Below are 14654 nucleotides of genomic sequence, written 5' to 3'. Positions count from 1 at the left end.
TTTTTGACCAGCACAACAGGTGACATCCAAGGACTTCCTGAGGGCTCGATGATACCTGCATCGAGCATCTTTTCTAGATCCTCCCTCTAGATCCTCTAGATCCTCCCTCTTGCTCCAAGGGAGCCGTCGGGCGGGCTGACGAATAAGCCGGGCCTCACCGGTGTGGATCTGATGTTTCACCAGGCCCATACGTCCAATATCCTCGGAGGACAAAGAGAAGATATCCAAATGGGATTCAATTAATTTATATAAGGCCTCCCTCTGGGTACCTCCCAACTCTACACTACTACGATTTACCATCTCACAAATGGGATCGGGCCAATTCCTAGTACTTTTTGAAGACTCCCTCTGGGGCCGGCTCGGCTGGACGTTCTCGTCCCTCACTGGCGCGACTTCGTTAACTGGGGTGCAGCCGGCTATCTTCGTGCACCTTACAATAGTGCGTGGTTCTGTACTCATATTAATCACTTGGACGGCCACCACCGGCCCGTCCGTTTTTACGAGGGTGCGACCCACGATTAACCCCGGGATGGACTGCGCTGCCTCCGGTTCGACCAGGCCGCAGGACTCCTGCCATGTTGGGCGAGCTAACCATCGGGCCGGCACTATGGCCTCGGCCCTTGGAGGGATGGTCACGGCCTCAGAAGCCTCCAGCTCCGTCCTCTCGGCCGTGCTCACACCCTCCAATGGTAGCTCTTCTACTCCCACTTGCAGGGTCCCCCGGCACAAATCGACTTTACAACCGCTGGCAGTCACCAAATCCAACCCTATTAAGCATGGTTCGCACACCTCCTGCACCCAAACTTCTATTTCCCTCTTTACCGACCCCAACTTGAGGGTTACAAAACCACGTCCTATGATGGGGGCCGTTACCCCGGTTGCCAGCTGCAAACTATGATTTTCAAGACGCTGGATTTTATCCCAGCCATCTGCACTCGAATTGAGGATCACAGGGCTGATGGTCGTGGCGCTAGCTCCTGTCTACACTACGGCATCTACCCCCACGCCGGCAATTTTGCACCGAATTTTCAAACTACCTGTACCAAGTTGGCCACAATGAATGACCTGTCGTGTCAATGAGGGCGCTTCACCATTCCCCTACTACCGAACACGGCCATGTATGTTCGGCACCTTCTAGTTTCCCGGGCCCTGGCGGGGGGGGGGGGGGGGGGGGGGGTGTCTGGGGTCGGCTAATCCGACCCGTACGAGGCGGAGTTGATGGTTCTGGCTGCTTGAGTCCGTCCCGGCGGAGCTCGACACTCTTGTGCACGGTGACCCAGCCGACTCCAATTATAGCACCTCACCTGGTAAGGTGCTTGCCTCTGAAATTCCAAATTTCCCCCCCTAAAAGTCCGAATTGGGGCACTTGTCCGTGGCCTACCGGGGGCCACCTCCGGGGCCGCCTGCCATGGTCCGGGTCCCGCCAGGCGCTGGTCCACCAGCCTTCAGACCATGCTCTCCAGGTCAGGGCCCATTTCGGGGGCGGGCCCCCTCAGGGGGCCGACACCCGTCACGGGCCCTACCTGGCGCACCGCCACTGCGTGACGCTCGCTTCCTCGGGACAGGGGCCTCGCTGCTTCCCAACGGGCCGCAGCGTCAGCCGCCTGGCTCAAAGTCTGCGGGCGCCACATGGCGAGTTGTTGCCGAAGCTCCGGGTCCGGGAAGGCCTGGATGAAATGGTCCAGCGCCAGGCTTTCCTGGGAGGCCGCCGCCATGTCCGCGTGTGCAATCCCGACTGCGCGGCGAACGTCGTATACAAGCTCCCTGATGGTCTCCTGGGGCTTTCGCTTTCACACCGCGAGCTGAGCTTTAACAAGCTCGCTCTGCTGTTCAACGCCGAAACGATTAATTAAGGCCGCGCGGAGTTCTGGCAGGGTGATAGCACCCGGTGGTAAGGCTGTCAGAACCTCCGCCGCCGCACCGCGCAGTGCCCCCACGAGGTGCACTCCACCTTAGTCCGGATTCCAACCGTTTCCCCGATACACCTTCGAACTGCGCCAGGTACGCCCTCAAATCACTCTTGCCGTCATACGGCGCGAGTGGAACCTTCTGGCCGCCCGAAGGCCGGACCCCGTGTGTCGCTCCCTGTGGAATTAACGCGGGGTTCTTGCACAGTACACTATTTCCGGGGGGCTCGCGTGCATCCCCCGTCCATCTAAAGACTACCCCTGTCGGTGTCGATGCTTGGGTCGCCTCGCCGCAACCCGCTACCCACTCCATTCTCGCACACCCCGGCTCAGCAACACCTCTCACACTCCCCATGGTCGGACATCCCTGCGCACTCTCTTTCCACACACTCCGGACCAGTTGCACACCTTACCATTGGCCTCTCGCGAACGCCCGGGTCTATACCAACCCCCAAGCTCGCTGAACCTCCCCTCACACCATATACATTACCGACCATATCGCCACTCACCTCGGCGCCTCTTCCTCTTCGTTCCTCCTCCGCCACGTGCAAACTCTTTATTTGGTTAGCAAGTACATCATCACGATGTGAGCACAGACCTTGTACCAATTCCCTCACCTCCTCCTTTATTTCATTCTTAGTTTCCCTTCGTCTCTTTTTAATTTCACTCACCCCCTCTTCTACCTCCTCCAACTTTTGTTTCACCCCTTCGATTTCCCGGTGCGCCCCCTCAATTTCTTCTTCTAAGGCCACCTTGGTCGTCTCTATGTGCTTCCTAACTTCTCGTTCTCTCGCCCCCAACGTCTCTACCACATCATCCAACCTCTTTGTCAGCCCCTCGTGTACCATGTGACATTCCTTCTTTGTCGCTATTAATTCCTTCTTTATTTCCCTTTGTGCTGCTTTCAGCCCCCCTATCACGTCTGTGTTCTTACCTACTTGCTCCCCTAACTCCTTTTGTCCCACCATCAGCTTCTCTACTTCCCGCTTCAACTCCTCTATACCCCCCTGTAACCTAGCCGTACTCTTTCTCACCTCCTTCTCCACACGCTCCTCACCCCACTTTACCTCATCGCGTACCCCCGCGACCTCTTCGCTCACCCCGCGCCTTATATCCTCCCCCATCTCTCCCATTTCCTTCTTAGATGCCGCCCTCATTTGTTCCAACTCATTCTTTTGGGCGTCCATTTTGCCTTCCAGCCCGTTCTTTACCTCCTCCATCTGATCCCCCCATTTGTTTTATTTCCCGGGTGAATTTATCCCCCATTTCCCTCAATTGGTCCCCCATCTTGTCTTCTAACCCCAACAACCCATCCTTCACTCCTTCCATTTGGTTCTCCTGGGTGGCCATTCTATTTTCCAACCCCGTTAACCCATCCTTCATTTCCTTCATTTGGCGACCCACGTCCTCAAATTGGCCCCCTAATTTGCTTTCTAATCCCCCCAATTTGCTTTCTAACCCCCCAATTTGACTTCCCAATTGCTCCCCCATTCTATTTTCCAAATTACTTAACCCATCTCTCAATCCCCCAATTTGGTCTCCCATATCATTTTTCAAAATTTTTTACCCGTCTTTCAATCCCCCCATTTGGTTCCCAAATTTATTCATTTCCCTGCTGGATTTGTCAGCCATCTTTTCCATATACCCCATCATTTGCGCCATAAATAATTGGAATTCCCCTGGCCCCGTGGGCTCGGCACTCGCCGCCACGTGCGAGGCGCCGCCATTTTGTTCGCCTGCAACCCCCACTGCCGCACTCTCTTCAATTCCCTCCTCCATTCCTCCCAATTGCCTCACCTCTTCCCGGGGGTCCTGGGTCGACTCTAACCCTTCCTCATCTACCCCCACCGGCATCCGATCGCCTTGGCTATCCATGGCACGATTTAATTTGGTTTTCTATTAAAATTTCGGCCGCTCGAAATTTTGACCAAATGTGTTCACAAGATAAAAAATTTGGTTCGGGTCCAAATCTCACTCCCCGACACCAATTGTTGCGGATCTCCGACGTCGGCTCTCCCCTTATCAAGGGGGGTCAATCCCCTTGTCTTTTTATCTGGCCGACGCGAGTCCTGGAAGTTATAACGTTCCTTCCGGTCGGTGGTAAATAGGGTTGTTGGTCGATTTTTAGTCATATTACCTAATTACTACCACCGACTGTAAAGCAAGGGAATAACTCCCACTCGAACCACGGATATGGATGGAAAATGCCGAGCGGATAGCAATCCGCGATCCGAGCTGTTAACAAATAACTAGACCCAATTATAGCGGTTGCGATCGTGCCACGCTTACCCAATTAGAGAAAAGACTGATGCGATCGGATAAGAGGAAATCAGGAGAATAGGAAGAACAGATGGGTTTATTACAAATGTAAAAGAAGAAGTGGAAACGAAAGGAATGTACATGAAAGAAAGAGGAAGAAGAAGCACACAGGGCAGTCTTAATTACAGGCTTAACTTATTCCCTGGACAAACGGGCCTGTCTCACATACAGACACTCACACGGGGATTGTAGAGGAACAGGTTGATGGTCACCAGTGTGTCCAGGCTCCAGGCCGGCTCCGGTCCAGCGGACAAAACCCAGCAGGCAGCTCTGCGTGTAGCGTGACGCGAACGGACAGTTATAATGATGGGGGGAAGGCTGGTACTAGCGTACGTAATAGGCGCACGACCCGCGCCAAACGCCCCCACTCCAGTGTCCTGCTTTGAACTCCCAATGCCAGCGAGCCCTCTTTGATCAAGCGCATATACTCTCGAGTTCTTCGTAATCACGACAGTCCTTGGCAGTCCTCTTTTAATCAGCGCCAGTGAGTAAGTCCTCGCAAATGTGCGCTCTCCCAATAAGTCCTGTAAAAGGGCTTTGCGCTCGTGCTTTTATAATCCAGCCAGCGATCGCTCCGCAAGCCCAAAAGCCACGCCTATCAGGCGATGTCACTCCAGCCCTGGTTGGCTGGTTATCATGGGCACACCTTCTCCCTGGCGCTCCGCCCCCTTTTTCCGGGCCTCACCTCATGGCTTATGGTGGCGGTTGGGCGGAAGCCCAGCGAGGTTGCGAACACTGCTGGCAAGGCGCCTAACAAATTGGGAGGACCATGGGGCAGTTTGGTGCACAGACAGGAGGGCGCGTAATGGCGTCGCTTGGAGGGAGGCTGCCAAAATGGACGGAATGAATGAAAGGGGGGCCTATTCTTATTTGATTGACACAACGCAGATTCAACTATTGGAAAAATGTCCTTATCTATACACATACAAAGGAATAACTGATGTCCTATGGTGACCTACGTGTTGCTTATGGCCTATCTATGGGGTGCTACCTTTAACCTTTTAATGATGTTATATTTATTTACAAGTGTGGGTTCTCAAAACCGCAACAATATATTACAATGACAGTTTCTTCTTTTTTTTGGATACAGAATCGAGGCTCGTGAAAGAGCTAACATATATCACACAAATAAATCAAACAGACACACAAAGTATATAATAAGGGGAGCGGTAGCCAAGATGGGGAGAGAAGGGGAAGCACACAAACACAACATTTGAGGGCAGGGACATCGCAAGATCTGTGGGAGGGAGAGGGCTTGGGGAGAGGAGGCGTGGGAAGGGGGTGGGGGTGGGAGAAGTATAAAGGACTTCCAGGAAAGAAGTTGGTATTTCAGAAAAGTGGATCTGGGGTGAAATTAGCAGGGGTAGAAAAGATCAAGGTTTTGGATGGGGGAAGATAAGAGATGGTGGTGAACAGCTGTTTTAAAGACCTGGAGGGAGGAGTGGGATTGAAGAGAGTGAGGGGAGTTTGTTCCAGAGGCGGGAGAAAAGAGGAATGAAGGAGTGAAGGCGAGCAGAGAGTCTTGATTTTGCCAGTTTAACTATAAGAGGGTTGCAGGCAGATCTTGTGCGACCTGTCGGAATATTTGGGGGACAGAGCCCAGAGAGAGCTGGGGGAGCAAGGCCGGAGAGGAGTCGGTGGAAGACAAAGGCCACCAACCTGCCTGCGGTGAGTAAGTGAAAGGCCCTCGGAGTTAGCTTCATCGCGGGAGATTCCAATGATTCTGAAAGCTTTGGTTTCAACAGCGTGAAGACGAGCTAGGTGTGAGGCAGGAGCACCAGCCCAGTGGGGAGAGCAGTATTCCATTGAGCTGTGGATGAAAGCCTTGTATGTGGTGAGGAGCTCAGGTGTGCCATGGAAGGACTTCGCATGACGAAGGATGCCCAGTCGGCGACTGGCTTTGGAGGCGAGATTTGAAATGTGGTTTTCCCAGGAAAGATCATGGCAGATAGTGAGACCCAAAAGCTTGAGTGACAGATCTTCTTGGAGAGGATTATTCAGAAAGTGGATGGGAGGGTTGTCCAGTCGGTCTTTTCGGAGAGACATCGTAAGAGTGTGAGATTTGTCAGGATTGAAGGACATGTTGTACTTGTTTGACCAGTCTGTGATTTTGTCCAGGTCTGCAGAGAGTGAGGAGGCTGCAGACTGCCGATCTGAGGGATGAGGAATGGAGCGGCAGAGAGTGGAGTCATCAGCAAAGAGATAAAGAGGATTTTCAAGTGAGTCAGAGAGACTTTGACTGTACAATGACGTTTTACTCATAACTTCCACATAAAGTGTGTCTTTGACTTTACCCACATGGACTTTTTGTTGTGTTTTCATGGTGCCAAATCTCTGGTTTGAGGATTGTAAACTTTATCAGTTTGTATCTTTGTATTTGGGGGAAGCAGTGAGTGTCCTGGGGGGCTTGAGAAAACTCATGAGAATTGGAGTTAATGTTCACATGAGAATATTGTTAATATTTTTAATATTGGAGTAATAAAATTAATTGTGAATTATGTATAACGGATTGCCATGTTAGCTTGCACTTACAAATACCACTGACTGGATACCACTTTGACATTGGTGGTCACAGACTACTGCATAGTAAAAAAAAGAAATGCCTTTTTATTCTTCCATGTATTTCCCTGTATTGTTTTTTCTTGTTCCTGTTTAATAATAATTATAAATCACTCAGATTCACCATCAAATAATATACAGGCCACCAAAAATGCTGGCAAAAATATCTGTTTATACAGCAGATATTTGAAGACGAGACGAAATCAAACAGCAGCCAATGCTACGTCAGCTTTCTGTTTATTAAACAATGTGAAAAACACACTTAAAGACAACATAGTGCCTCAAGTAAAATTATTTACAGCTAGAAAGGCAAAACATTTGTGCAAATATCAAAGTATGTCAGAAAAAGCATTGCATAAAGCAATGGCAATGATGCTGGCAGTAGTAATAATTCAGGAATACATCACACAGAATATTAAAAAATTGAAAGTGTGTGTAAAACTGTCATCTTGGTCATAATATATTTAGTTTTCATACACGTACACGAACAGAGAAATCACAGCAATTTAAGGGATAAAATAAGAGAACTGTACAAATATAACATCTAACTTGTTTTGGCTGGCTGACCTTCACACTTCCAATGCTTTAGGAAAGTAAGACATTTATTAGAAGAAAAAAAACAACAACAACAACAATAGCTGCATGGATGGCGATGCCAACAATTATATAAACTGACTTGTTTAAAAGTTTCACATTCTAACTTTCAACAATTTTCACTTTCCAGTTACCTGAATTTGTGAAGGGACAGTGATCAAATTAAATACTCCATCCTACAGGTGTACTCACCCTTGATTTGTGGATAGCATAACCGGATGGAGTCGGATTCAACTACCAGCTATTATTCTGGTGCTTAGAAGGCCGGGCACCGCACCATAGACAACACTGCCATTTTGGAAGCGTGTTCAACTGGATAAGCTATCTATCACTCCCATATGGATGCTCCATAGTGCTTTTTGGAAAGAGTAGGCCATAGTTTGCCTGCAGCCTGGAAAATGGGAAACTATCCATTATTTTCATTATCATGAGACTGCTTCTGCACAACACACAATTTCCTGCTAGGGCATTATTCAAGAGGGAAACAGGTAGCTTACTGCTAACCTGAAATGATTATCAACTGAAAGTCTAATCTCAATGTAATTAGCTTGAGATATTTGAACATCTAAAATATCTCAAATTGATTACAACCAGTTGTTTTCATGCTTGAACTTGTTGTTTCAAACCACAGTGATGTGTAGACTTTCACTGGTGGGATGAAATATTCTTTGGGTATGGAAAGCCATATAAAATCATTATTATTTTGCCCTTTTTGCTGTCAAAGTTTGAACACAAGCCAAAGAAGCTGAACATTTCACAGTAAAAACGAAATCGGCAGTCATTGAGCAAAACGCTGCGGCTGGAGGATAGTTTAGACAGAGGTATGCACATTCACCTTTGAGTGTCTAGATTAATGCATGGAATCAAATGAACGTAGAACGAGATGTGATAACTGCCGTGGGAAGGAGAATGTGATTTTGAGTGTTAGCCCTTCATCGGTGCAGAAAGGTCCTCTTTTTTTTTTTCTTTTTTGCTCTGACAAATGGCTAATTCCCGAAACGTCAGCTTCTTCTTACTTCCACTGGCAGTGAGTATACTTTGCTCAACATCCTGGTGATTTCATCCATTGTTGTACTTGTTCACCAACGGAGCACAAGATTAGCCTTCATGATTAAGATGAGTTCATCATTTTACCTTGAGCTGTCTCACCTTGGTTTGAATCTCGGCCCAACTACAAACGGTCACTGTGGTGTTTCGTATACAGAGTATTAAGCTGGAAGACTAGTCTGTCTGCACTCTGGTTGGTGGACATTAAATATTTAGATTCCTTGGTATCTGTTTTGCGAAGAGTAACAAGTCCCCTTGAATGAATTTCACATTCTTGCCCTGACTGTTGAGAAGGCAACGGCAGAGCCGCAAAGCATAACCCTTGTGAAGAGCCTGCTTCGGCAGCAACACTCAGTAAAGAGTAATGGTGATGATGATGATAATGAACAAAGTATGAGGGGTTCATTTGTTCATATCCCTCATAATCATAATCAAAATCCTTTGTTCTCATATGTTCCTGGATTTCGTTTCCTTTTGTTGATGTGAATAATCAGCAAATATTTGCTTCATCGAATTAGGAAGATCATCAACTCTGTTGGCCAAGCTTCCACAAAGAAGAATGTGCTGAATTATCAAAAACACAATAAGTGAAAGATGTAAAGAGAAGAAACAGAGCAAGTTGTGTCATTGAAAGAAATCTCTACTTCTCTAAAAGAGGCAAAACTTAAGAAGATGCATTTATGCAAAGGGCATTGGAATCCATCAAAATATTTAGATCCACTAATTGGAGGAGCTTTTGAACACCCATGCCAATGGCAACCCTTCCTGACTACCATACATCTCATGTTTCCCTTCCTTCTCTTTCTTTCTTTTTCTTCTCCTCCCTCTCCCCCACCAGTTAAACTCCCCATTCCTTTATTTTCATTCAAAATGGCATTTCCCACAGCAAGGCCAAAGCACAAGGCCAATTACTCTCACGAGTCATAGTCAAGAAGAAGAGAAGTCATAGCCTCTTTTTACCACCTCTCCTCCGGTGCAACTTCCTCTGCTCTCTGTCAGTCAAACCTTTCCCCATTCTTCCAGTTATCCCCCTACTCCTCCCCCCCCCCCCCCCCCCCCCTGGTTAAACTCTCAAAATCCAGGCTTTCCACCCATCTCAACTCTTCTATTTATTTTACCTTCAATTTGTTTAAGTTCCTTCCAGAGAATGTTAATTTGACTGTTCCATCCAGGGTTTCAAGGAAGAGGTGCACCCTATCTCATGTCATCCCTCATCCCAACCCCTCCATCTTTTGTATTCCCATTAACCATACCAAACCCAACCCTCTTACTTGCAAATTACTGTTTTCTCCCCTCATCTGTCTCCTTCTTTCCTGTTCGTTCTTTCCCTTGCCTGTTGTGTCCAAATGCGGCCATACTGTCAGTACCTTGTCATTTTACCCAGTCTTCTAGCCTTTTCATGATCCTATATTGTGTGTACAACATATATAAATATATCCCTTCCATTATTCAGATTTTTCCCACAATTACGTGAAACTGTCAAACCCTCCCTTTCCCCTTTCCATATCCCTTTATACATACTCAGTAGATGGCCTCGAATGTTAGCATTTCTGAGGTAAGGTTCCCTTTTGTACATCATATCCGACAACAAGAAGCTGAAGCACACGATGTACTGTTTGTTCTCCCACTGCATGCAGATTTTTAAGAGTACTCCATGGAGATATAGACAAAGGCAATTTTTGCCTGTGAGAAGTTCAGCTTTCGGGCCCGTTTTCCATTTTAATCCGTCTAATTTCACATAATAATTTTGTTTTTATTCTCATATCCTTCTCTCCACACCCACTGGATCGTATACATTCTTCAACCAACCCATTTCCTGTACATGATTTCTTAAATTTAGAATGTACAATCACATTTATCCATTTTCTCTGATTCTTCCTATCCACACAACAGCCGTCCAGTTATTCTTCTTCAGTCCTTTATGGTGACATTCCACCACCATAGGGGAAACCCTTTGTCCAACTCTGATATTCTATCTGCTGTTTAGTTATTTGATTCCATGTTATGATTGTCAGAATGAACTCCGCATATTCTTCCATTGTTCAGCATTTGGACATCTGTATATGAAAATTGAAGAAGGCAGTGAGCAAAGGAAAAGGCAATGAAATGAGTTGAATATCTAGAAGAAAATCAGAAAGGCAGTAAAGTTTTATGAAGTCGTATTCACAAACAAGAAAGGGAGAGAGAGAAAGAGATAGAGAAGGAGAAAGAGACAGCAAAGGCAAAACATAGAGGAAAAGGATTACGGAAGAGAAGATAAACAAAAAGGTTGGCTGGAAAAGATAAAAATAAAAACAAAAAAAAGAAGAAAACAAAAGGATTCACAAGCACAAAAAGAAGATCAAGGGGAAAAAAGTGCTTTCATCATGAAATATTTGTCATCACGAAGTAGCTCAAAGAAGAGAACACTTAGAAGGCAGCATCCTGTAGACAGTTTGTGTAATGTACATGGTATGTCTGTCCAGACCCACAAGGCCGAGTTGAATGCACCATCAGAAAGGCATGTTCAAAGTGATGCAAGGTGTGATTGAGGTTCAAAGGTCAAGTGGTGGGACATCAAAAAGGTCACAAAGGCCTTCACTGACATCCAAGCTGAAGTGGTAATCGTGGTTCCCAGGAGGTGGGGAGAGACGAAGCAAAGGTGCAAATGCTGTTGGGAAAGGAAAAGCAGAAAATGAAAGTCAGTGTGAATTGTCATATAAATCCAATTTTGTGTAAATGCAAGTATTTATAAATAAAAAAAAATAGGGGCAATGCCCCTGGTCACAATTGGCAGAACCAGCGAACCACTGGTAAGCATGGATGATCGAAAAATAATGTAAATTAGCTGATGGTTTGAACAAACTAGTGAAAGCACCATGCATAGATGATTCCTACCAAGTTACATGAGTACGAGTACTTTTTGAGAAGTCAAAAGTAGTGATCCCAGAATCGTAATGACCGTTGCCCTTTAAATTGACCTATTTAATATGCAATTTTTGATGGAATTTGCACGGCATCAGGAGACCTTGGTGGTTAGAAGTTCTACACAGTTTGGTGAAAATAGGACTATTAGTTTTAGCTTCATGGGTTATGAAGGATTGGTCAGGTTTCATCAAAATCGTGTCTGTAGTTTCAGTGAGAAAGTAAATACCCTCTTAGCCCCTGATTTTTTCATCATCATTGGGTTGATCTTGATCAGTCATGACAGACAATCTTCCTCCATTGTTCTCCTCTCACCATTGCTTCAGGGACGTTACGCCTGTTGATTTTGGTGTCGCGAACCAGTGTATGGATGTCGGTTGTAGCGCAATGTCCTCTTGAGCGGTGACCCGCTCAAGGTTCCCAGAAGAGTACCATCTTGGCCATCTCACGATTGCATCTCCAGCAGTGCTCACTAAACCTGAGACGTTTTTGGAGTAGTGACTCAGATACTCTCGGGCTCTTTCCATACAGCTGGTCATCAGTCCAGTGTGCTCTCCATGAAACGTGGAGTGATGCCCTCAGTAGTCTGGTGTATACACCATCGAGCCGTTTGGACAGAGTGTTGATCATCGTCCAATTTTCTGCTCCGTACACGAGAAAACTCTCGACTGTAGCGTGGAAGAAGTGTTCCTTCGGTTCTCTGCATAGGTCACTCCTCCAAACAACATTCATCTTTGCTGATGCTGCCCAGGCTTTTGCAAGCCAGGCTTCCATGTCCTTCACAGTGTTGACAAAGTATGACCCCAGATATTGGAAATCTGGGACACACTTCAATTTGGTACCACTGAGAGAGATGAGATCATCAACGTTTTCAAACGACTGCTCCAAATGATGAGGCCGACTTTTGCAGCTGCACACTCAACCCTTTGTAGATGTTGTTGCGCTTCAGCTAGCATGTCAGAGAGAAGGCTGATATCGTCAGCAATATTGGTGTCTGTGATGGTAGTAGCTGGGTAACAACTGCTGCGCCTCTTATTTAGGGTAAATCCCAGCTGCTCATACCCGTTGATTGGTGATAGTAGAGCAAATTCGAGAGTGATGATGAAGAGGAAAGTGCCACCTTGCAAGACTCTGACCAGTATCTGGAAGACGGCTGTTTCACCGTTGGTTGAGCGCACTCGAGCTGTTGTATCCTGATACATAATACCTATGGCATTCATGATTGTTTGTGGAAAGCCATATGCAATGAGGATCTCAAGCATTTATTTGCAGTGTATACAATCAAATGCCTTGCAAAAATTGATAAAAGTCAGTATCACAGGTAGATTCTTCACTTTTATCCTTTCAATGATTCTTCAGAGTGTAAGGATGTGTACTGTTGTATTGGTTTGGGTGAAACCCGTTTTGATTGTTACGCAGTATTGGCTCGATGTGAGGTCTTATCTTGTATAAAAGCAATTTGTTGTAGATCTTCGCCGAGATACAAGTTAGGCTGATTCCGTGATCGTTCTTTGCAACGCCTAGATCCCCTTTCTTTGGGAATGGTACAATTTCCCTCTTTGACCAATGAATTGCTATATCCCCAGACAGGGCTCTGTTTCAGATTTTGAGTAGCAGCTCGTCGAGTGCACTACTTTTCCAAACCTCCAGTGGAATGCCATCAATCCCCGATGCTTTGTTGTTAGCCATTGATTTTATTACTGTTATTAGTTCTTTCATTGCGTAGTTTCTTGTGTCAATTGCCAGTATCTCATTTACAACAGGATGAGTCGGGACTATGATCATAGGTGGGGGCTGTCCGAGAAGGTTTGCAAAGTAGTCCTTCCATTTTACAATCCTTTTGGCTGGATTGCAAGCTTTAAGTTTCCCCTGGTTGCTGTTTTTTCTTCCCGTTATTTTTCTTACCATACACCACGCTAGTCGTGACTGATAAAATGAACTGCCACGGATGCAATTTTGATGGTTTTGCCTCTAATATACTTTACTTGGCACTAATCACAAGCAAATTTCAGTTCTTGTTTTGCGTTATCATATTCAATTTATTTTTGTATACTTAGTCGAGGCTCGTGTAAGAGCTAACACATAGAACATTAAATAAAGGAAGTGGGAGACAAGAGGGGGAAAAAGAGAGAAGCACAAAAACAGCAGGGAACAAGGACATCAGGAGATCTGTGGAAGAGAGGAGATCAGGAGATCTGGGTGGGGTACACAGGATAAACAAAATGGATACTACAGTGACTTGCAGGAAATAAAACGTAATTTGCAGGAGATGGATTTGGGGTGGATTAACGGGGGTAGAAAAGATCGAGGTTTTGGATTGGGAAAATAAGAGATAGTGATGAACAGCTGTTTTAAAGACTTGGAGGGAGGAGTGGAATTGAAGAGAGTGGAAATTTGTTCCAGAGGTGGGGAAAAAGAGGAATGAAAGAGTGAAGGTGAGCAGAGAGTCTTGATTTTTGCAGTTTTGCCAGAAGAGGTTTGCTGGCAGACCTTGTACATCCTGCAGGAATATTTGGGGGACAGAGCACAGACAGAGCATGTGGTGCAAGGCCAGAGAGGAGTCGGTAGAAGACAAAGACCGCCAACCTGCCTGCGGTGAGAGAGAGAGAGAGAGAGAGAGAGAGAGAGAGAGAGAGAGAGAGAGGCCCTCAGAATCAGCTTCATTGCGGGAGATACCAATGATTCTAAAAGCCTTGGTTTCTACAGCGTGAAGCCGAGATAGGTGTGAGGCAGAAGCACCAGTCCAGAGAGAAGAGCAGTACTCCATCAAACTGTGGATGAAAGCTTTGTATGCAGTGAGGGGCTTAGTCGTGCCAAGGAAGAACTTTGCATGATGGAGGATGCCCAGTTGGCAACTGGCTTTGGAGGCCAGCTTGGAAATGTAACCTTCCCAGGAAATGTAGCTGTGGCTTTCATGGGTGATGAAGGTTTTGGTCAAGTTTCATCTCAATAATGTGTCATTTCAGAGAAGAAGATTCGAATGTTTACATACTGACTGAATGACTGACCAGGGGTCATGCTTAATTATTTTTTTGTGGTCTGCTGGGCCATCCCGGTGTGTACGCTGGTTTAGAATAAGTACACCGTATCCCTGCGTGTCGTAAGAGGCGACTAAGAGGGTTGGCGTCAGGAAGGGCATTCGGCCATAAAAACATTGCCTCAAAAAGAGGACCATGACAATTACAACTACATATGGGCAGTGTACAGCCCGAAGTGGAGATCGGTTTCTGAGGTTTGGGACATGGAATGTAGGGACAATGACAGGGAGATCAGGAGAAGTGGTGGAAAGTATTGATCAGAAGAAGAGTGGACATATGTTGTGTG

The 14654-nt window shown here is 46.4% G+C and overlaps 1 protein-coding gene across 1 annotated transcript in view; it reads right to left on the bottom strand.

Moving 5' to 3' along the window:
• Nucleotides 1-7006: 7006 nt before the first annotated feature.
• LOC137435184 (transcription factor E2F5) overlaps nucleotides 7007-14654 on the bottom strand; it is a 66233-nt gene continuing 58585 nt past the window's right edge. The window contains exon 9 of the mRNA XM_068128737.2: nucleotides 7007-11076. Coding sequence (XP_067984838.2) covers nucleotides 10961-11076 — 116 coding nt within the window. The 3' untranslated portion in view covers nucleotides 7007-10960. The remainder of the gene's footprint in view (nucleotides 11077-14654) is intronic.

This window comes from Myxine glutinosa, chromosome 9 (genome assembly GCF_964187855.1).
Source record: "Myxine glutinosa chromosome 9, kmMyxGlut1.1, whole genome shotgun sequence".
Classification (NCBI taxonomy): Eukaryota; Metazoa; Chordata; class Myxini; order Myxiniformes; family Myxinidae; genus Myxine; species Myxine glutinosa.
The sequence above is the reverse complement of the archived record's forward strand: the minus strand, read 5'-3'. Positions and strand labels throughout refer to the sequence as shown.